At 39.1% G+C, this 21,738-nt stretch overlaps 1 protein-coding gene across 3 annotated transcripts in view; it reads right to left on the minus strand.

Annotated features, from left to right (window-relative positions):
• Positions 1–21,738, minus strand: part of ascc3 (activating signal cointegrator 1 complex subunit 3) — a 163,444-nt gene that overhangs the window by 23,454 nt on the left and 118,252 nt on the right. For all 3 annotated transcript variants that reach the window (XM_040116968.1, XM_040116969.1, XM_040116967.1), the window contains exons 25-34: positions 19,269–19,489; positions 18,167–18,252; positions 17,696–17,862; positions 17,178–17,323; positions 15,142–15,262; positions 12,046–12,188; positions 8,027–8,164; positions 7,187–7,307; positions 6,797–6,929; positions 5,850–5,975 (exon numbers count right to left, since the gene is read on the minus strand). In XM_040116968.1, coding sequence (XP_039972902.1) covers positions 5,850–5,975; positions 6,797–6,929; positions 7,187–7,307; positions 8,027–8,164; positions 12,046–12,188; positions 15,142–15,262; positions 17,178–17,323; positions 17,696–17,862; positions 18,167–18,252; positions 19,269–19,489 — 1,402 coding nt within the window. The remainder of the gene's footprint in view (positions 1–5,849; positions 5,976–6,796; positions 6,930–7,186; positions 7,308–8,026; positions 8,165–12,045; positions 12,189–15,141; positions 15,263–17,177; positions 17,324–17,695; positions 17,863–18,166; positions 18,253–19,268; positions 19,490–21,738) is intronic.

Genomic DNA, 21,738 nt, shown 5'->3' on the forward strand with positions numbered 1-21,738 from the left:
CCTGTTTTGAAAGACCTGACTATGCTAGCTTGAGTATAAGATAGAGAAAAGGATACAGTGCCATGTAAACACATTAACCAGCTTTATTAGCATTCACTACATGACCTGAGGTCTCACACTTGTACTCGAAGGTTAAACCCAAAACGGGTTTGTCCTCAACTGCTGAGGTAACTCAGCTGGTACAGAGATGACAGAACTGCCGATGTGAAGTAGTCAAAGATATGCATAGATCACTGCAGACTACATACATGTACACCAGGATATGATCAACGAGGTTTCTCCATGTCTCTATGTTTCAACCGGGATATAACAGACTTGGCAGTGGTTTCCTTAACAGAGGTTTTCTCTCTTCAGTTATGTAACACTGATAATGGAACCTCACTGGGGCCTAATGGAAAACCTAGATAACAATGGCAGAGTCAAATGGTTTGCCACTACTGTATCTACACATAGGTTACAATCTTGTAGACACTGTTGTGCTACGGAAGGAAAGCACCAGCTTAAAGAAAAATGGCCAGCCCTTGCCAGCTAATGACTCCCAGGTTAGACTGTTATTACCTGAAATAAGACAACCAGTGACGAAAATGGGTTCCATGCTCAGCTCTGCTAAGAAAGAGTTACCATATGAGACTAAGCAGACGCGTAATCAAAGACAATCTTCATTAGCTTATAATGCCAATATTTGTGCGTGATGTGTGCAAGTGAAACACAAGAGCGAAAGAAACCAGGCGCAGTTTCATTAAAGCTGGTAGAAACAGACGCTAAAAATCCTAAAGGTATCTTTGCAAGGGTGAAAAAACCTGTGTAAATCTTTAATGTAAGAAATGTAAAATACATCGATCAGTAAAACCAATTACCAATGAGAGCAGTTAAACAGTGGGTGTGTACATTAAAACAGCATGAGTTATCATGGAGATCAGGAGAAAACTGAACCAGGGTTTGATCAGCTGGGACTGTCTACTGTCTGAGTTCATGGGCTAACAGGCTTGCTAGCACCAGCTCACAATAACTGCCAGTAACTTAGAGTACTGTAGACACAACAGCTTATTTTTCAGAAGGTTATCCGATGCCAGCAGTGAGGTTTCATAAATCAGTATGAAAACTGACTGTAAAAATAAAATTTAATTTCCACTTTTAGGGAGTGCTACTGCCCGAATGCTGACAGAATCGGAGTTCAGAGGAGGAGCAGCAGAGAGAGTCCCTGCCTCTGGAACATTTGCCCATTTCAGGAAAAGACCAAACTCAGAAAAACTGAGAAATGCAAAGACAGACTGAGTTAGCGCAAAAAAAAAAAAAGCGCAAAGGAAAAACTTATGAAAAACTATTACTCACAAACAAAAAAGAACAAATGCCGACCAAAAGACAGACAATACAATTCACATTGTAGCTATTTGTTATAGTTTTGAGAGTTTATAATTTTGGGTTACAGAATATGTTGGCTGGTTTGCAATTCGATATTGTATTTTATTAATGGACAAATTAATGGACAAATTTAACCCCATAGGACAAACCAACTACGGCCATGAGCATAGACTGAAAATGCTTAAAAAAAACAAAAACAAAAAAAACTTTACCTCAAAGTTGTAGAGAAGAGTTATCAATGTAAGAAGAGAAAAAAAGCAATCATAGGCTGAATACCAATAAATTAGTTAACAGGTGGAGGAAGAATATTAGTTGGAGGTAATTTTTACAGTTATTTGCATAATGCAAACCAGGGCCCACTGAAATATCTCCAACTTCTCATATTACATTACAACAAATTTCTACATGTTAATCATACAATATCATTAATTTTGCAGTTAGACTTAGGGGGGAGAAATCACAGCCACACTTGCGGGCTGGAAGCATCAGTTGAGATGGGTGATGGCCATATTTATTGTGTGTTTAATGTTAAGTATTTCTTTAATTCCCGTTGCTCCACATGTTAACAGCGCACAATTCTAAGCGCTGAATGTGTTTATTACTGAACACATTTCACAGGTCTTTACTGGTGGCAGCGCCTGTCTGATTAAGTTATGGCCATTAGCATCATCACCATTAGGCTCCTGATGGCACAGGGAGTCAGCCTGCAGACGTTTACGATACCCATGGGACCCTGTGGGTGTGTTTGTGTGTACCTGTGTGTGTGGTGTGGTAATCAGCCTGAAAGCAGTAGTGATAGATTAGGTGTTCAGATATAAAACACAGCTGCAGTGTCAGGGGCTCAGTACATTAAGAGGCAAAATTTAAAATATCGAACATCATTCCATGTAACATGAAGCTGAATTTAAGTGTACCCTCTATACACTTGTTGATTAAAGAGCATGCATAAAGGCTGAATATGTTTGTCATACTGGAACCAAATTCTGTTTTGATTTAACAGACTGCCTATCCAATAGCATTCAACTGTAAGTGGAAGTAATGTAATAAAAATAATACTGTTGGTCCCGTTTACACCTTTTTTTGTGAATACCAACACACACATTCATAGTATTCTTTTTTTGTATGTATTTTCACTTATACGGTTAATATGGGTAGGAGATCAATAGCATTTGATGGAATCTAAATCCAGTATCTAATCCACTAACAAAATCTTAATTGTGACCAAAGCCTCATTAGGTTTAGCTTTCAACGTCTTCAAGTAACTGTTCAACTAATTGGGAAATTTTCTCTAAAGTAGAGTGACTTCATCAGGTAGACCATGTCTCTATTGAAGAGTCCTCACTTTTCTTGGGCTGTTGAACTACAAGAAAAGACATTCCTAGTCACAGAGTCTTGTTACAGATTTCGTTTTCCATCACAAAAGATCAAGATATGTTGTTGTTTTGATGTTTGTCATTTTGACTGACAAAACCTGCTACTTGATTTTTTTCTACATTGGTCTTTGCCAATAAAAAAGAACAAGGAAAGATGAAAGGACTTATGGTAGGGGTCTATGTTTAACAATTCCAGATATTTTACCACCTGGGAACCAGATCCAAAATGGAATGGGCTATCAGAACCCATTCCTAGTTTGATAAAAATATTATTCTAATCCAAGACATTTTTTGTCAAATTCAGTGTATTTCAATTCATGTTTGGCTAGCTTTCCGTTCTGTACATGTGCTGAAAAAAAAAAAAAAATTGGAGATCCTACACAGCCCTGGCTCTGTAAATGTGAGAAATGGTGGCTCCACACAACACTATTTCAGCTAGTCAGCAACACGGGCCGTTTGTGCTTGTGCACGAGAGAGGGAAAGGGGGCAGTGGGAGCAAGAGACGGTAAATCTTGCACATGCTAACGGATAATGCCAATTTAAGGATTACCAGGGAAAAGAGAAGCAGGAGGCTACCCTTCTGTTGCCAATAAGCCATGTGGAGTTTTGAATGGGATGTTAAGGCTCGGCATGGAAGGAACGTCTATCAGTGGCGGTGTGACAGAGGCGTATAATCCACAATATAATCGCATTATCCTTCATGAGGAGAGATGGCTGGAGAGATGAAGAAGAAAAGGTCAGAGTAACAAAAACTGAAAAAAGAAGTGCTATGATCGGGCAAGGGCAAGAGCTGTGTTAACATTAGTGAGACTCTCCAACGGCAGAAACTGCACATTTGGACGGGGAAAGAAATTCAGCCCTGGACTTATCGGCTAGGACTGGCCCGAATCCTGAATGACAGTCACACAGAGAGGGCTAGTAAAGAGACTGAAGGGTCGGTAAAAACTTCAAAAAAATGTATGGATATTTTGACGGCCCACCAGTCCACCAATGCGGAGGCCCACGTGATGGCCCGCTTGCCCAATCCAGTGGTCCTGGTGGCCAGTCCGACTATGGTGGAGAGACCTCAAAGAGTTGAAAGGCATCAAAATGGATACAGGGGTTGCTCTGCTTGCCAGGTTGGTAACATTATTTTTCCTATGTTTCACAGAGCCAGTAGGTCAGTATTGTTTTTTCTGGTTTTTGCTAATATTTGTGATAGCTAATCCCAACTGGTTAATTGGCAAGCAGGTACCAGTGTCACATATGTGTGTCCGGTAACTTTAAATTACTTGTCCACGGACATTCTGCTTACTTTTTAGTTTGCGAAAATATGCTGTTCTTGTCATGTTAGCTATTGTAGCAGGAGACTTGCAAGTATCGCTGCCTGAAGCTCGTGTGCTGGCTCTGGTAAACCACATGTTAGATCTGTCTTGTTGTTTGCTCTGTATAATGGTATCTGTCCGTAAATGTGAAAAGGGTTTTATAGTCACGAAGACCGAAAAACACAAGTTTGCTAGCACAGTGGGATTATTTGGATTGATGCATGTTTCAAAATGCTATACCAGGTAATGTTACCTTCCTTGTTAGCTTAGCTAAAAACCTACAGTTCTGTCTTCTGTCACTGTAGTTTTGTAAAAACAGTCTAAAAGACTAACTCTCACGAGTTTTTACTCGGTTGTGTACATGTCGTCTGCTTGATGACGTTTTATATGATAAGGTTTGTTTTGCTTCAGCTATGATAAAGAGTATCCACCTCCACGCCGTATTAGACCCTTTGGGTTCCATCATATTTCTTTGCTCAGCTAGTCCAGTTTTTAGTGTTGTTGCCTTGGCAATGCATGTCCAAGAATTTGGGGGGCAGAGCTTCTGAAGGAACACTGAAGGGAGGGATGCATTTGTTTTGCTGTTGAGTTCAAATATCAACAGTCTTTCTCAAGAATCACTTACTCCTCCATTAATAAATAATGAAGGAATTCATGGTCAACTTGGACAAGTCCTATGACTGTATGAAGGGGTATCTTGTTGGGTTGCTGTGGATTATGAGATAGGGGGATTTTGCACCAAGCAATCCGGTCCTGTATAACCACAGTTAGAGATTTGTTCACATTGTTGGATGTAAGTCAAGCAAGTTTTCAGTTCGTGTTGGACTATGGTAAGGTTGTCTCTTGTCAGTGATTCTGTTTGTGATTTTCATGGACACAATCTCTAGGTGTAGCTGAGGAATGGAGAGCCTCCAGTTTTGTGACCTCAGGAACGCATCTCTGCTTTTTGCAGATGATGTAATTCAGTTTTTTTCATCGACCTTTGACGCCCAGCTCACACTGGCATGGTTTGCAGCCATGTGTGAAGTAGCTGTGATGACAATCACCACCTTCAAGCCTAAAGCCACTCTGGTGCTCTGGAAAACTTTGTCAGCACTGTCTAAGTGATTCAGTAATAGTACCATTGTGAATACCAAATACAGTACCAATACCAAATGATAATACAGCACAATTCTAATACAAATACTAGTAATGATATTGCCACTAATAATCTTTTTAATAGTGGTAGCAGAATGTGTTAGTGAGTTTAAAACAATTTTTAATGCATTTTGTCATTTCAACTTTTGGTGAGAGACAGTAAAGTTTGAAGAAGTACAATAGGTAATTAATATAAATGGTCCTGGTCCAATTCAAAACCAAGATGTTGTGTTTACACGGTCTGTGCCAGCAAAAAGATGACCATAAATGCTGTCTGAGGCTTTCCACCAATACAAGCCTAGATGAAAACTAAATCCTTGTCATTTTTTTTACTGAAAATGTCAGACTTTGAATATTGGCTCGAAATCCCAGCTTGAATCCAAAATGATCAATATCTGGATTCATGATTTTCATGATTGGTATAATCTTACTGCCTGGCCTCAGTCAGGACCTGATAGGTAAATTTGGGCTGACAGCCGTGCAAATACCAACAGGCTGGAATGTTCTGGAATCGTCTCTGTCTACACAGCAGATGTTTGACTCAAGAACACGGCACTCCTCTAACCAGATTGTGAGAGTAGGCTAAGAATGTGTGCATATGTTTGCTTTATCTTTTGATCTGCATGAACTGCTGCTGTTGGTAATGATATGTGGTAGGAGGAGGTTTCCTAACCTGGGGTTCATCATCAGCCGTCTGAAGAAGTATGTCCAGGTGATATAGTCCATTGCATCCTGTTTGGATGAGATTGTTCCTGCAGCAATCTCAGCATTCAAATGGTCTGACAGCACACTAAGGAGGCTTGGGATATAACAGACAATAGCAGACATAACACTCGATAGATTCTTATTTAGATCTTGGTCATATTTAGTATCAACCAGTAAGGCTGGATTTTTAACCTCAATACTTTTTTGTATCAAATTAATGGCCAACAATTATCAATAAATTGTTAAATTCATTTTCCAAGCAAACATGCAAAAATATGTCCGGTTCCTGCTTATTCAGTGTGAAAATGGTGTTTTCACCTGTTAATATTATTGTAAACTGAATATCTTTGGTTTTGGACTGATGGTCAGACAAAACAAAACATCTGACATAACCTTGAACTCTGGGAAACTCTGATTGTTCTATTTTCTGACATTTTATAAATAAAATGATTAATCCATTAAATGAGAAACGAATTGGCAGGTCAATGGATGCAGCCCCTGCACCACGTATCAAAAACTGTTAAGTACTGACTTCTGGCATTATATGTATGGTCAGTCATAAACCTGTTTATGATTTTTTTTTTTTTAAACCAGATAGTTCCTGATGTAAATCAAAATGTTGCCAGTTTTAGACTACTTTTATTTCATTTAGGCAAAGTTCTAGTATTGTTCCTTATGTTTAGACAAGATTCATCATTTGAGAAGTTTACCTCATTTTGGTAAATTAAAAAAAAAAGTTTACTTTTCTCACAATGAGTTATAACAGAGTTATTACGGTGAGGTGTTCTCATTTGATTAATACTATCTTGCTCATACAGGCAGTAAATATTGTAGATGTATAAGGCCGCTGAGCTTTGATATAACAGAAAATGATGGTAGACATCCTAATAACAAAGATAAACATGTGACTGTTACCTGGACTCAACAGGGAAAGGCTCATAGAGGAACTTCTTGTAGAAATCCTTCTTGATGTCGTGGACGAGAATAACCGCTTTGCCCTGGTCATCAAACTGAGGGCGGCCTGCCCGACCCATCATCTGTAGAACATCTACGGACACACACACACGCACACACACACATGTTGTTAGTTAATGTAAAACTTTATATTGAAATGAGTCAAGACATTAATACAGTCATTGTGATGGCAAAATAGGAATTATAACTTCTCAGTATGTGGTGGACTACGGCAGTTATTATATTTATAACTATTTAATTATAATGTCAACTTCTATCCTGTTTGGTAGATTAAAACAAACTGTACTGAATGTGCGATAGAGAAAATACCTAATGGACAGGACTGTGTACCTGTAATGGGGTAGTCCACGTAGCGCCTGGATTTACCATCATAGTATTCAGTTCCCTTGATGACCACCAGGTGAGCGGGGAAGTTCACCCCCCAGGCCAGAGTACTGGTTGCAATCAAAACCTGAGAAAAGAGATGAAAACTTACAGCGACGATTTAACAGGAGGAAACCTGACACAAATTGACTGACTGAAATATCCAAGATATGAAAATTATACAGAATGTAAATAAGTAAAAAATAATAATAAGCATCATATAAGTAATGTAATTGTTGAGGAAAACATGGGACTATGAACTGAGAATGTAGATACAGTGTATTGATTACATCCATAATGGTTCAATCCACATTCTGGTGTACAGAGCAGTGTGTGTCTCATTATTCCTCTTTTGAGGGAAATGCAAATATATCGAGCAGATACAATAGATTTCACATATGTTTTTCTCTGAGTTTTAATGTTGACATGATGAAGCTAAGGTGGTGGATCAGGGTGAATGATAGGGGGATTTAAGAAATACATAAGCTAATAAAATATCTTTACATTGTCTTGCCCAACTGCCCAAAAAGAAAAAATTAAATTTGGCTACAAGATAATTCCATAAAAATTTAATTTGCCATGTGTTTCCTGGATCCACAGGATTTCACTCTTGTATGGAGGAACACCTCTGACCATGGCCTTTAGACCAAGGAAGGAGTGACAATCGGTATAACACTGATCATTTCTGTAATAAAATCAGTCAAACAGCACAACATTTATATCACCTGTATCAATGGTAACCAATGTTGTTAAAAGCTAGGAAAAAAAATATTGAGTACAGGTCTGGTGTACAAGGTGAGGACATACCTGGATTTTACAGTTGACAAACAGCTCTTCCACAGTCTTTCTGTCTCTCTCATGCAGGCCTGCGTGATGCATGCCGATCCCAAAAGCCAGCGTTAGCTTCAGATTGGAATCCCTAACTGTGGCGATAATGTCCTCTATCTACAGTCAAACCATAGCACAGACAATGACAGATCAACGACAGAAACAAATCCAATTACAAAGTGACTGGAAGGCATCGTATACAATGACACCTAATAGCACCTGTAAAGCTCACTAATTAAAACGTTATAACTTGTTTATTTAATCCATACAAAAACCCAACAACATGCTGTGTTTTTTTAACGCGAGTTGTGTTGGACTATTTCTTGACTGGGAGCAGTAACATAGTGAAGTCTTCGCTGGATGCCTGGCAGCCTGAGAGTGATGACAAGACTCCATACGGACATGAGTGCAGTATTGATCTTCTCATCTAACTTTGAGCAAGAACGTGAATGAACATATTTCCCCAAATGTCAAACTTTTCCTTTAAACCATTTCTGTTTGAAGAGCCTCGTTCTCATTATGTGAGCTGAAATAACCTCGACATAAAACAGCAAATATTTTTTTCTGTTCTATAAATGTTCCATGTTGTTTGGCCCTGAAACCTGGAGATAGATGCATAGTATAAAGAGTCATAAATAGCCAGGAACAACAACTCCAAAGTTATAGTTATTCAGATGCCAATTCCATGTGGCTGATATGTATGGCTTTCCTCTTGTTCCAGTAGGATAGTGGCATCTTGTCTTGTACTATACAGATCTAATGTCTTCAAGTCAACATAAACATGTTCTAGGTTGAAAGAAAAAAAGTTATAACCTGAGCTTTGCAAGGGTAAACAGACAGAGTCAGTGGAGCAGAGCTGCAGGAGTAAACAGAGTTTGACACAACAATTGGCGTCTTTCATTATTTGTGTTATTTGATTTTTAAAAATATATGATTTGAAGATAAAGAATGGAAAAAAAGCATAGAGACAAATTTTTGTGAGTTACAGTATGTACAATGTGCCCATGCACCAGTAAAATCCAAAAATGCACCTAATGATGGATGACTATTATACACACGACACAAAATCATCAATAAAATCTGCATTTTCAATTAAAATTTTCCCTTATTTTATTATCGTTCTACTCAGCAGTTTAGAGTACTTGATAAAGCAGGTCCATACTAACCAAAAATAGTCCCCACCTTTCCAAAAAAGAATGTCTCATTAGAAACTTAAACTGCAATGTGTCTTTCAAATATCCCAACTAATCAATTCAAAAATACAAAATGAGGTAATAATACGTGATAGAATGGAAGGGGAGAGTGAAAATTCAGCCCTGAGAGAAGGGGCCAGCAGTTTCGGGCAACAGCAGAGGGAAGAAAGAGCTGTCAGGTTGGAGAGGGGATTCGGGGCAGTAGGTGACCCCCGATGAGAGTTAAGCATCTATCGCCAGAAGCCTGTCAGTCAAACAGCAGGGAGCAGAGCTGCTACACGGGCCAGCGCAGAGAAGCAGCAGGCAGCAGCATCTATCAGCAGAACACACACAGAGGCCATGGGCTGTGCAAGTACATATAGAAACTGAGCCTATGTTATAAGATGGTACATATTTGCATTGAGACAGCGTATCTGCAGGGTTCAGGAAAGCAAATTCGGGGCTTGTAATGGTTCCACATGTATTCATTTTAAACTGGAATATGTCTTAAATGAATAACACTCGGTATACTTATACTAAACAGAGGAGGTGATGATTGAAATGATTGTCAGGAAGTGAATTAGCCACAAGCCTTTTGCTATTTCTGCCAAGTTATAGCAAAGAGTAGGCATCATTTCCTCTAGAAGATGAGCCCTCAACCTCTACAGAGCTATAAAACAATGAGCCTTTGTGCCACAGAGCAGTACAGAAGATTTATGATCAAGTGGCATACAATTTAAAGCTCAGTAATGCTCTCGCCATTTTGTTTATTTTTATTATATGTAATTGAAAGTATTCTCTGCGGGGAAATAGTCACTTTTAGTGACTATAAACTTATACTAACTTTTTACACAGACTTAAAGCTCACAAGCAGCCCCTAATGGATGCAATGCTCCTTAAAACCCTTCAAAGTAAGGTTTGTCCTGAGGTTTGTCCTATGTAAGGTTTGTCCTGAGGGTGGCACTAGAGGAAATTCTATGGGTCATTCTAATCTAAATTACTTGTGTGTACACTTGACCTTTTGCCCAGAGGGTGTCACAGTATACATGTTTGTGGGGTGTCTAAAATGGAAAGAATTCATCCGCTGGGAAGCATGAATGTGCTAAAAACATTTTACATTTAACATTTGGCAACCTGACAATTAGATTTTAATATTTCTTGAGGTACAGTTGAGAAACTGAGCCTCGTGGTGGAGATAAAGCCAATGTCATGAGATCACCACAATCTGTGTGAATCATTCTTTGGGGACTGTGATATATACAGACTGGCAATTTGGTGGGTCAGTCTTATGCCTGAGGTCAAACTGGGCAGTTACTGTGTGGTGTCGCCACTATACTGCTGCACAACAAAACAGTTAATTTCCTATTACTTTTTAGCTTGCATAAAGACTAGCTCCTAGCTCTGCGGTATATTTACATTAGAGTAAGTGTTGTCTAAACTGTAATATAACAATGACATAAAAACTGGCAAGACTGATTAGACGGTCCCTTATACAGATATGTGCTTGAGCTGGTCTTGCTCCAATTGTCATTCAGTATGAGTGCATCCTATTTTGCAGGTTTATTTTCATGGCAATCAAATAAGCATTATTTGTTACCACTCCCATGCTTCAGAGTCAATTAAGATTTTATTTTAAAATTATATAATTATACGATTAAAACTTGCTCAACTCAACTCCCAAGCATCACTCCACTGGGCACCTTTCGAGTTGGAGTCTTGGGAGCTGGGGCCAGCATGTGTATATAGGGTAAATTTACAATGACTGGAATCCTGCCGCTTCTCCAGTCTTTTGATTCCATATGTGTTAGCAGGAGATTAGGCACTGCTGCTAACTGGGCAAATATAAACTAATGGCCTAATGGCAGACAGGAATAATTAACACCCAATGTAGACTATACTGTATAGTATATGACTATGTAGTTGAAACGGTGCCCAGTTAATGACCATGTGTCTGACAGAGTCTAGACTACAGGTCCTGCTTGATTTTTAATCATTTGGAAAAAAAGGACAGTAAAAAAAAGATTATAATATTAGCATACTTTTGCAAATTTGAACAGGGAGGAGCCATTGGCTCCCATCTTGAACTGATCCTAAGGAATGCACAGGCAATATATTGGATGATGACACAGGCATTTCCAGTACAAGATGGGTTGAATTCCAACCGTAATTACACTTGAACCAGTACTTATACAGAGAAATGAAGCATTGGCACATTTCAGCAAGAAGAGGAGGGAGCACAAAAGAGAAAGATTCCCATGAAAATACACATTAGAAGTGAAGGAAATACAAGAGAATGACAGACACATCTAATATTTGCACCAAGTGTGCCAGTTCTCTACAGTCATGGCAACAGCGAAGTCCATGAATTCTGTTTACCACAGAACTTAATACCTACACAGATGAGCTAAATGTGTAAAGACAAAGTCAAGCAATCAGTACTGACCCACTTGATGTTCATGGTTTACCACCTCGGTTGACTGATTGATTGCAAAGTAGCAAAGTGCGGGTTGTGACTGCAGTAACTGTTATGTGTTATGGTGTGTCAACACGAGGCATTTTAGCTGCTTTCCTCAGTCGTTGATCTCGCACACGTCTGACAGAGGAGACACACTTCTATTTTAATCAATCTAGCTGTCTACACAGGCAACATAAACGTGACCCTATCGTCTTCCATTCTATGCAGTGGATGTGTGCTGGGTTGCTGTCAAGACATGGGTGATCTACTCGCAGCACTGTGCCTAAATGCATTCTGTGTGACACAGATGGAAAAGGTAAAGCCGCTGCTGCTCTTGTTATGCCTCCTGTGCAGACATGATATTAGTGTACCTCTCTCTCATCTTGGTGCAGCCACTGTTTTGGGTTGTCCTCTGTGGCCAGGTAGGCAATAAGGTCCAGGGCAGTCAGTCGGGTTTGACGTCGTGATGAGACAAAAATCAGCACTGGCTTGGCTGGGGAGTGGCTCCGTATCGCTGTAAGGATAAGTTAAAATTATATACATATGTAAGTTTCACTTACTGTGTCTTTCAATTATATTGGAGGAATTAATCAACTGCTCCGTGTTGTTCTAGAATTATTAAAACTGCCTTTTCTTGTTGGTGCAGCACACACCACATTTTCACGGTAAGGTTGGTTATTCTGCACTCACTGAGCACTCTATTAGGAACACCTGTACACCTGCTTATTCATGCAGTTATCAAATCAGCCATAAAATCCTGCAGATACAGGTCAGGAGCTTCAGGTAATGTTCACATCAAACATCAGAATGGGGAAAAAATGTGATCTCAGTGACTTTGACCATGACATGATTGTTGGTGCTGGACGGGCTGGTTTGAGTATTTCGGAAATTGCTGGTCTCCTGAGATTTTTATGCACAACAGTCTTTAGAGTTTACTCAGAATGATGCCGAAAACAAAAAAAACATACAGGGAGCATCAGTTCTGCAGAGAGAAACACCTTGTTGATGAGAGAGGTGAGAGGAGAATGTACAGACTGGTTGCAGCTGACAGAAAGGCTACGGTAACTCAGTAAACCACGCTTTACAACTGTGTTGAGCAAAAAAGCATCTCAGAATGAACAACACATTGAACCTTGAGGTGGAGGCGCTACAACAGCAGAGGCCCACGCCTGGTTCCACTCCAGTCAGCCAAGAACAGAAATCTGAGGCTGCAGCGGGCACAGCCTCACCGAAACTGGAGGACTGGAAAAACGTAGCCTGCTCTGATGAATCTGGATTTCTGCTGAGGCCCGCTGATGATAGGGTCAGAATTTGGTGTCAACAGCATGAATCTAGGGACCCAACCTGCCTTGTGTTAGTGGTCCAGGCTGGTGGTGGTGGTGTATTGGTGTGGGGAATGCTTTTTTCACACATTTTGGGCCCCTTATTACCAATCAATCATTGTCTGAATGTCACAGCCTATCTGAGTATTGTTGCTGTCCATGTGCATCCCTTTATGGCCTCAATTTACCATCTTCTAATGGCTACTTCCAGCAGGATAATGCACCATGTCACAAAGTAAAAGTCGTCTCAAACTGGTTTCATGAACATGACAATGAGTTCAGTGAACTTAAGAGGCCTCCCCATTCGCCAGACCTGAATTTAACAGAACACCTTTAGGAATCCATGCCACAAAAAACTGAGGCTGTTTTGAGTAGAAAACGGAAGCCCTACTAAGTCATAGTATGGTGTTCCTAATAAAAAGCTCAGAGATTTTATATTTTTCTTTCCGTCTTCAAATCCCATTAAAAGACTTAAAATACTGTCTGACTTCCCTAACCGGTCTGTGGCTCACAGCCTCAAGCCCATTGGTTCCTACTGAAGATGTAAAGCTTTAAAAGAGCTCACAAATACTGTAAATATTTCATTTTTTAAATAGGCTCTGTAATTTCCTCTGTAATAGTTGGTTTGTGTATTTTTTAATAAAAGTCAAAACAGGAGGAAACAGTGCATTTGTTGGGGCCTATTTTCAGCAGCAGATTAATCACATCTGCTGCTTCGGTGAGTACTTCTGGCAGCAGGACAGTCTACGTGGGATTGAGTCAAAATAAACTCCAATGTGTGTGTGTTCATGGTAATGAAGGAACAGGTCACTCAGCGCAACAGTCTGGCTCACTGATGTGTTTTTATTAATTTCTGGACAACAATCGAGCCCTGTGGATATAGTGTAACAGGCTTTGGATAGACAGACACAATACTTGTTAGTAGGACACATTCATTGTTGGTTTGGGTCCGCGCATGGTGATTTGTTGACAATGATGGCAATTTGTTAAAAAATAAAATATTACCAGCTTTACCTTTAAGGCTGTCAAGTAGATTAGCAAGACACAATGCACTGATGACACAGCATATGGTTTGGGTCAAAGAGTCCATCAACTTGATGCACTACGCATGTTAAAGGTACAATATGTAAGAATGTGAACCAATTTACATGTATTAATCGCTTTTTTTTTTTACTGTCAACGTTTTAACGGATTGTAACTTAATTAAAAAAATGAGACCTTCCCCGACTTTCTCAGTTGCCTACAAAAGCCTGTGGACTGATTTCTATGTAAAGAACTTTGGATGAATTTTCTGGGAAAATCCAAAGGATGTGACGTTTATTCTCGCTCCTGAGTGCCTTACCTTAGAGGCTCTCTTCCGCTCCCCTACATCGCCGACAGTGTGCAACACTAGCTAAAATTAGCTAGTTACCAACAAATGACCGACTCCCAGCACAAAAAAAAATGTCTGTTCTTTAGAACCTTTTACTTTGTAGATTTTATGTGCATTTTCAGTCTAATGTTACTCATCCTACTCCTATCATCTGTTTATTAACTGACATTCGTTTATGATTATCGTTGTCTCAACATGCAAATTTAGTTATGCTGGCGTTGCTGAGCCTGTCAGTGAAAGGTAGATAAACAGCGACTGATAAAAAGTGCCGGAAAGAAATAATCTTATGCTGCTAAGATCTCTTATTGTATTTGAAGCTATAGAAAATAATTCTGATTGATACTATTTCAAACGGTTGTATTTTTTTCCTTTTTATTCAACAAAAGCTGAAAATGGATCATGATGTAGTATGGACTCAGATTCAGTAAATCTGAACATAGTGTAGTATGTGAGGTTTAAAAACAGATAACTTTGGATTCCTGCTCTCCCCTTAATTTAGCTGACATACACAGGAAGATTGCATATTGTGCTATTATTACATTAGCATAGAAAAAACATCAAATACCTCTCAAAAAGTTGAAATTATTTTACCTTGAGCTCATTTTGTAGCTAAACAAACATGCCCAAACTTTAGCACAGCACTGTAAAGCTGTAGCAGTAATCTTACCTACAACTAGCAGCATGTAGAGCCAGCAACAAATCACGTGTACATATGAAAATTTTTTCCAAAAAGCCTGTGTAAATCATGTATACATGTGAATGTTCAACTGTACCTTGGAAGGTGGGCTTGTTCATGCTGGCCATGCGGGGGCAGTAGTGTTGTCCTGGGAAACCATGGATGTGAACTTCTAGCGGCACAGGGCGAACAGACGGACGGAAGTTAAACAAACCCACCTGTTACACACAGAAGAGGGGAAGGGGGAGGGAAGATAAAGAAAAAAGAGAAGAGATTTAATGTGAGCAGCTGGCAACATGAAGCCCCATCTGGCTGTAATGTGAACTGTCTGTCACAGAGGCACAGAGCACCGGGTCACGGCTGGACTCTGCTGTGTTGTGTTTAACCTTTGATGTGTCTGCTGCGTTTATTGTGTGATAAGGTGTTATGGTGTAGTGTATGAAAAGAATTGAACTCAGAGTGTGTTACGGGATGTTATAAAGAGTGTGTTGCATTGTTTGGTGTGCATTGTGTTGAGGGCTGCTGCATGTCTACACACATCTTTAAAAGCCTATATAATGGAGCTAAAAATTTAGCAGCTCAGTCCAAACAGAAGCCCACCAGTCAGATTTATGGATGGTAGACAGCCAGTCTGGTTTGCACTGTCTCTCTACAACTCTGGCAGCAGAGCAAAAGTCATGTTAAAATATTCTGTAATGTACTTGTGAGGAGGCATAAATATGATTAATCCTTACAGACCTTTTTTAGACCATCAGCAATGGCCCAAAAGACAAAAAAAGAAAGAAGTAATCACTTATATATTACAATGATAGTACTGTTTTGTAAAGAAGACTTTGAGTCCTCTTAAACTGATTTCAGCCCCTGCTAGCAGCCCCTAGATGCGAGAATGTTCATGACACTCAACAATGTGACAATATTGGATGGACTGAACAACATACTGTGCAGAGTTTCCTGAGGGGGGCACTAGAGGATAGGCCATGGAGTCATTTAAATATGTAAATTGAAATCAGTACATTTTACCCTCAGGGCTGTACTACAGGAAGGTCTGGGAATGTCCAAAATGAAGATGGTTCATCTGCTGCAGTTAATGATTGTGCTCAGTAAAATCTGACAGTCAGATTATGATATCTAAAGTGGAAGTTTGGGCTGCCCATACATATTAAGATTGATGACTCTTGTCAATGCTTCCAACTGGAAAGCTTAGGGTTCTTTTCTTTATCAGAAGTGGTAAGTTAAAGGTACCCTGTGGAGTTTTTAGTAGTGCTATGGAGCAATGTTTATTTCTGTTTTGTTTGTTTGTGACACAGGACGCACATGCACGTGCAAAAAACAATTCTTGCCAAAGGTCAACAATTATAATATAGGGACTATGAGAACTGGCAGTTTGGTCTTCAGTAGTCAAGATATCTTCCTCTGGCCAGAACTGAGAGTTTTAGGGACCTTTGATGTTCTAGAAAAGAAGAAGAAAGATCCGGGAACCAGAAAGCAATTACTAGCATATGATGCTAAGAATGGTATTCAGAACTCTCCTTTGATGCATTTTTTCATATTGGCAAACTGACATACTGTATATGAGCCTTCATTGAGGTGTGTAAATAATCAGTGCTTTACTTCAAAACATATCGGTAAAATCATTTCAGTAAGCCTTCCTTGGATCTTTTTGATGCTGCCCTCTGCTTCAAGCTAACGGGCCAGCTCATCCATCCGCATCCTTGCAGTCATTTCCTGATGATAAGAACTTTAGCATGACATCCAGGCACAGACGGTAGACAATTATAGAGACAAACTACAACATTAACTCCAGCCCAAAATTATCTGTTTATCTTAATTGCTATTATTATATATATCCATTCAGATATGAAGAGGCAGGCAACAAATGAACCATAAAGAATGGAGCTAGACAAAGACTGTGGTTTCTATCTGGCTTCACTGCAGCAGTGTACTTTGTACACAGAGCCAGTCTGACTATTCCTGAAAGAAGGGAGCTTACGAAGATGATCCCTCCATCTGGCCTAAAGAACAAGGGGTCAGACGCTAACAGGAATACAGTGAAGCATTTTTTAAGAAATGTTCTGATATTTATGGTAAAAGACGAGAAGGTCTGCATATTTTGGTGCCAGGATGGATACTGACCTGTCCAATTCCCAACCAATCAGCGAGGTCTCGAGCATTGGCCAGAGCAGTGGACAGGCCGACTACTCGGACACTCTTTGAAGTGTGAGAGGAGATGAAGTTGGTCCTGGACACAATGACCTCCAACACTGGACCTCTGTCTTCACCTGGACAGACACAACAGTACAGTCCAATCGGAATGTTTATGTAACAAACAGCTATGTTTTATGGCCTTCACAGTGGAATATGTTTTCTGTGTAGCTGTATATATTGTGTATACAGCTACACAGCTGTTGTCTTGGACTGAAAAGCTATTTTTTGAAACAAAATTGTCCGAATCAAACTTTTTATAGACAAAACTGAAGAATACAGGCACAAACTATTGGCCATGAGCTTCCAACTAAAAAAGAGTTCAGGAAAAAAAATAAAAATAAATATGCACCATGTCCTTTAAAAGAGGCTTAAATAAGACTTAGGTTGTAAGACCTTAAAGAATTTATAACATTCATACAGACTAATGCAAGTTTGTGGACTCTTACCCAGCAGGTGGATCTCATCGATGATGAGAATAGCTACTTTCTGAACGTAGCTTCGGTTCTGCCAGCTTCTGCTCACTCCATCCCACTTCTCCGGTGTGGTGACGATGAGGTCAGCCTGCGCTATAGCTCTCATGTCTGGAGTCACGTCACCTGTCAGTTCCACCACTCTACACACAAATTAGGACGAGGAACACTTTAGACTGTTCAATTCTTTCATTATTCCTATTAAGTCCAAAATTGTAAAGATAGTGTACAATATAATTTGCCAGGTCTGACCAAAATCCAGCAAGACGTTTTCCAGGTTTTTTTATTTTTGGTATAATTTCAATTGTACCTTCACTAATAACATAAAATAAAAAATGCATATACACAAGACTTTTTCATAACTTTGTAAACCCTGTTTATGACAGCAGTTCATGCCAACTAACAGCTGATGACCCCACTTGATGAGGGCAAAGTGTCTTCACTTACTTCCTTCCAAGTTTTTCCTCAATTCTGATCTTCCAGTCCTCAATCCTTTCTCTAACCAGGGCTTTCAGAGGGGCGATATACACCACCTGAACAAACGGCAACAAATACAAGGTCAATTAATGAAAAGTTAAGTCGTCAAGTCAAGTTAAGTCAAGTCAAGCCAAGTCGGGGGGGGGGGGCTACTATATTGAGAATCATCAGCTCTTGGGCAACTATTTGTGTTTAAATACATACCTGCAATTTGGGCTGCCTAAATATATAATGCGTTTTTTTTTAAAGGTTTTTCTAAATAATGCTAACTAGGTTAATATCTCAATGGTGAATTTTGAAGCTAGAGTATATAATGTTCTATTTGAACTTAATTGTCTATGCGTTCCAAAAATCCTAAAATGTGTTGATATATCCTAAACTTAGTACACTAAGACTCTGAAAGGCCATGCCTTGTATCTTGTGCATGAGCAACGGCTCAAATGCTCAATCACGCCTGTGATTATGCAAGGTAATGTGTCTAGAAAAAGCTGGTGCAAAACCAAAACTACCTTACTGAAATCATGCAACATTTCATTACATTTTCAAACAAATAACAATGACACACAAATAAATGTCTCCATCACTGTAGGGTTCTCACCACAACTATCTCATTTGCTTGTTTTTTTTTTAAATTTCTTTCCAGACTGTTACATAATTAGACATTATTGTCTATCGCACGTTTTGGTGCTCTGATTTGGTGTTTCTGAGACACAAAAACTTAAGCCAATCAAATTTCCCATAACAGTGTTTGTAACATTGTCTTCTTAGCAGTGTAACATTGCTCATCTAACCATATCAACCCAATTACTGGTGTTTACAAACTGCAATTTCACTATACATTTTATGTAAAAATCCAACCATCAGAAACTGAGAGTAAGTATTAAATGGATGATGCTTTTCTGAAGAGTCAAACTAATTCCAGTCCTGTTTCTGGTGGTTCTCAGTTTCTTACGTCAGCAGCACTCAATACCAAAACTAACCAATAGACAAGGCAATATCAAGTCAGTACACTCCTTCAACAAAGAATTCCCTTGAATTCAACAGTAAAACAGATGGAGACAGCTAGTCTAACCTTAGAGGTTGGATATTTGTTGAAGACCCGGAACATAGCCATCTCTGCTGCTATGGTTTTTCCAGAGCCTGTTGGCGCCCCCAGAAGGACATTAGTGTCAGTGTGATACAATGTGTGGAAGATCTGAGTCTGGATGGGGTTGAAGTGAGTGAACTTGTACAGGCTCTCATACTGCCGGTTACCCAGAGCTGTCACCGGCAACGGCTGCAGGTCCAGCAGCTCTGACAGGAAAAGAGTGAGGGGGAGAAGATGAGAATGGATTAATTTCATAGAACTATGTTTTGTAGCAAAAAGTAGGTTACATCCAAAAAGAATAAATACAATACAGTATGTATGTCAAGAACATTAACTAAAGGTGACAACTCCTGTACCCTGGAAATATATAGTTAAAGCAATGGAAAAAAATGACATAAATTAACTTAAAAATGTTGAGAGTAATACTTTAAGCCTAATAGTTAGCTCAACTACTTTGTAGTTGGGGTTGAAACTTCAGTCACAATTCGTTTCCATTTTAGCAGTATGAATGTCAGATATCTGATGTACACTGTGGACCTTCATCTTAAGTATTCTAAAAAAATAAAGCCACCTAGTGTTTACAGGGGTAATATGGATCCACTGTTATTTAAGTACCGACAAGTGTTTTAGTAACAAACACGCACAGAGATAGTGTTGTACACCATGTATAGGAAACATACTGACAGCAGTGTAGCTCAGGTTAAATTTATTAGTGACTGAGAACATCTTGTATCGTGCAAGATTATTCATTTATCACTTTCATGGCATGCAATTAACCTGTTATACTAATGTTGAATATGTAGACATGAGAATGACACATAATATGTCATCCAAGGCAGAGCTGACAAAATAAAATAGATATAGGTCCAGAACCATTAAAACTATCCACTCTTTTATCAGAAAAAACTGAAAAAGTATTGAGTATGAAGTGGAAAAAAATCTCTCTGGTAAATACATTTACCAGCATAGAGAACATTATTCTTTTGTCTCTCCAATTTGTTTGTTTACATAGGAAATGACTTTTTTGTGGTTTTTGATTGTCAAGTTATAACAGGTGACATTGCACAGACATTATTATGTTAAAGATTGGGGAGTACACGTGGCTACAGTATACAAGATCATGATCGTAGCTGTGCTCTGTGTACTGTATGTTAGAGGAACAATTTTTGTTTAGAACAATGCTTTTCTTTAAATACTCATTGTTAATTTGTATTTCTTGTTAACAAAGTTAAGAGCCACTCCCATCACTGAATCCATTGGTTTGATTATTGATTTATTGGCCACTTGGAGGTAGCAGAGCAAGCTAAAAACAATGCTGGAATATCTTATAAAGTTGTTGTGTTGAACATGTTAGCAAACAGTTGCCCATTTACACATCCAGCAGACACAGAGACACATTAGCATTCATTTGGAGTCGTGTTTGTGTCCACCTGATGAACGAAAGTCCAAAATTCACTCTCCTTTTAGACCTGTTTTGTTCTTTACCAACCCCTGAGAAAAATATCTGGCTCTTGCTCTTTAGCTCCTAAATGCTAAAAGAATGGGTTGGGTGATAATGCTGCATTCACATCATATGAGATGGATGGTAGAGATTAGCAACATTGTCTCGTTTACGACTTAGAAGAGTTCATGTCATTGGACCACATCGGACAGTGGCTGTGTGTCTGCAGAGTTGGTCGTTTGAGGGTTAACACTGCGCACTGAAAATATTATAATGAGAATTCCATTTTGGTTTCATTTGGGTCTCTTTAATGATGGACTTTGGCTGATATGAAGTACCAATGTGTGTTTGTGTTATCAGTCACTTTTCTATATTGGAAATATTGGAGATTCAGAAACATCAGAGTTTCCCTGTCATAAAGGTTGACATGAAGACTATCTAATGCAAATGGTATAATTCTCTACGGGATTGTCACTAAGAGCTACCCCTTTAACATTAAAAGAAGTCATGTGAACCACTGTTCATATGAAAGTGTTGATTAATGCTGAGTTTTTCTTATTCACGGTTATTTATACACTGTACAGTCACACTCCTTAGATGACCTCCTTCAAGTGTCTGGGGTCTAACGTTATCAACAATCAATCACATATCTTTATTTTTTATTCTATATTCTTATTTTTGATCCCCATTAACTTCCACAAAGTGGCCGCTAAGATACAGTGGCATGAAAAGGTTTGAAAACCCCTGCTCAAAATTTTTGTTACTGTGAATAGTTAAGTAAGTAGAAGATGAATTGATTTGAAATGTTCCCTGTGCCACTGGCTGCGACAGAAGCCAAAAGCATGATCAATCCACCCTCGTGCGTAACAGTTCTACAGATGTTCTTTTCTTGAAATTCTGCACCTTTGCTCATTGTGGCCAAAAAGTTCTATATTAACTTAATCAGTCCACAGGACTTGTTTCCAAAATGCATCAGGCTTGTTCAGATGTTCCTTTGTAAACTTCTGACGCTGA

The sequence above is a fragment of the Xiphias gladius genome, chromosome 22 (genome assembly GCF_016859285.1).
Source record: "Xiphias gladius isolate SHS-SW01 ecotype Sanya breed wild chromosome 22, ASM1685928v1, whole genome shotgun sequence".
NCBI classification, from domain to species: Eukaryota; Metazoa; Chordata; class Actinopteri; order Istiophoriformes; family Xiphiidae; genus Xiphias; species Xiphias gladius.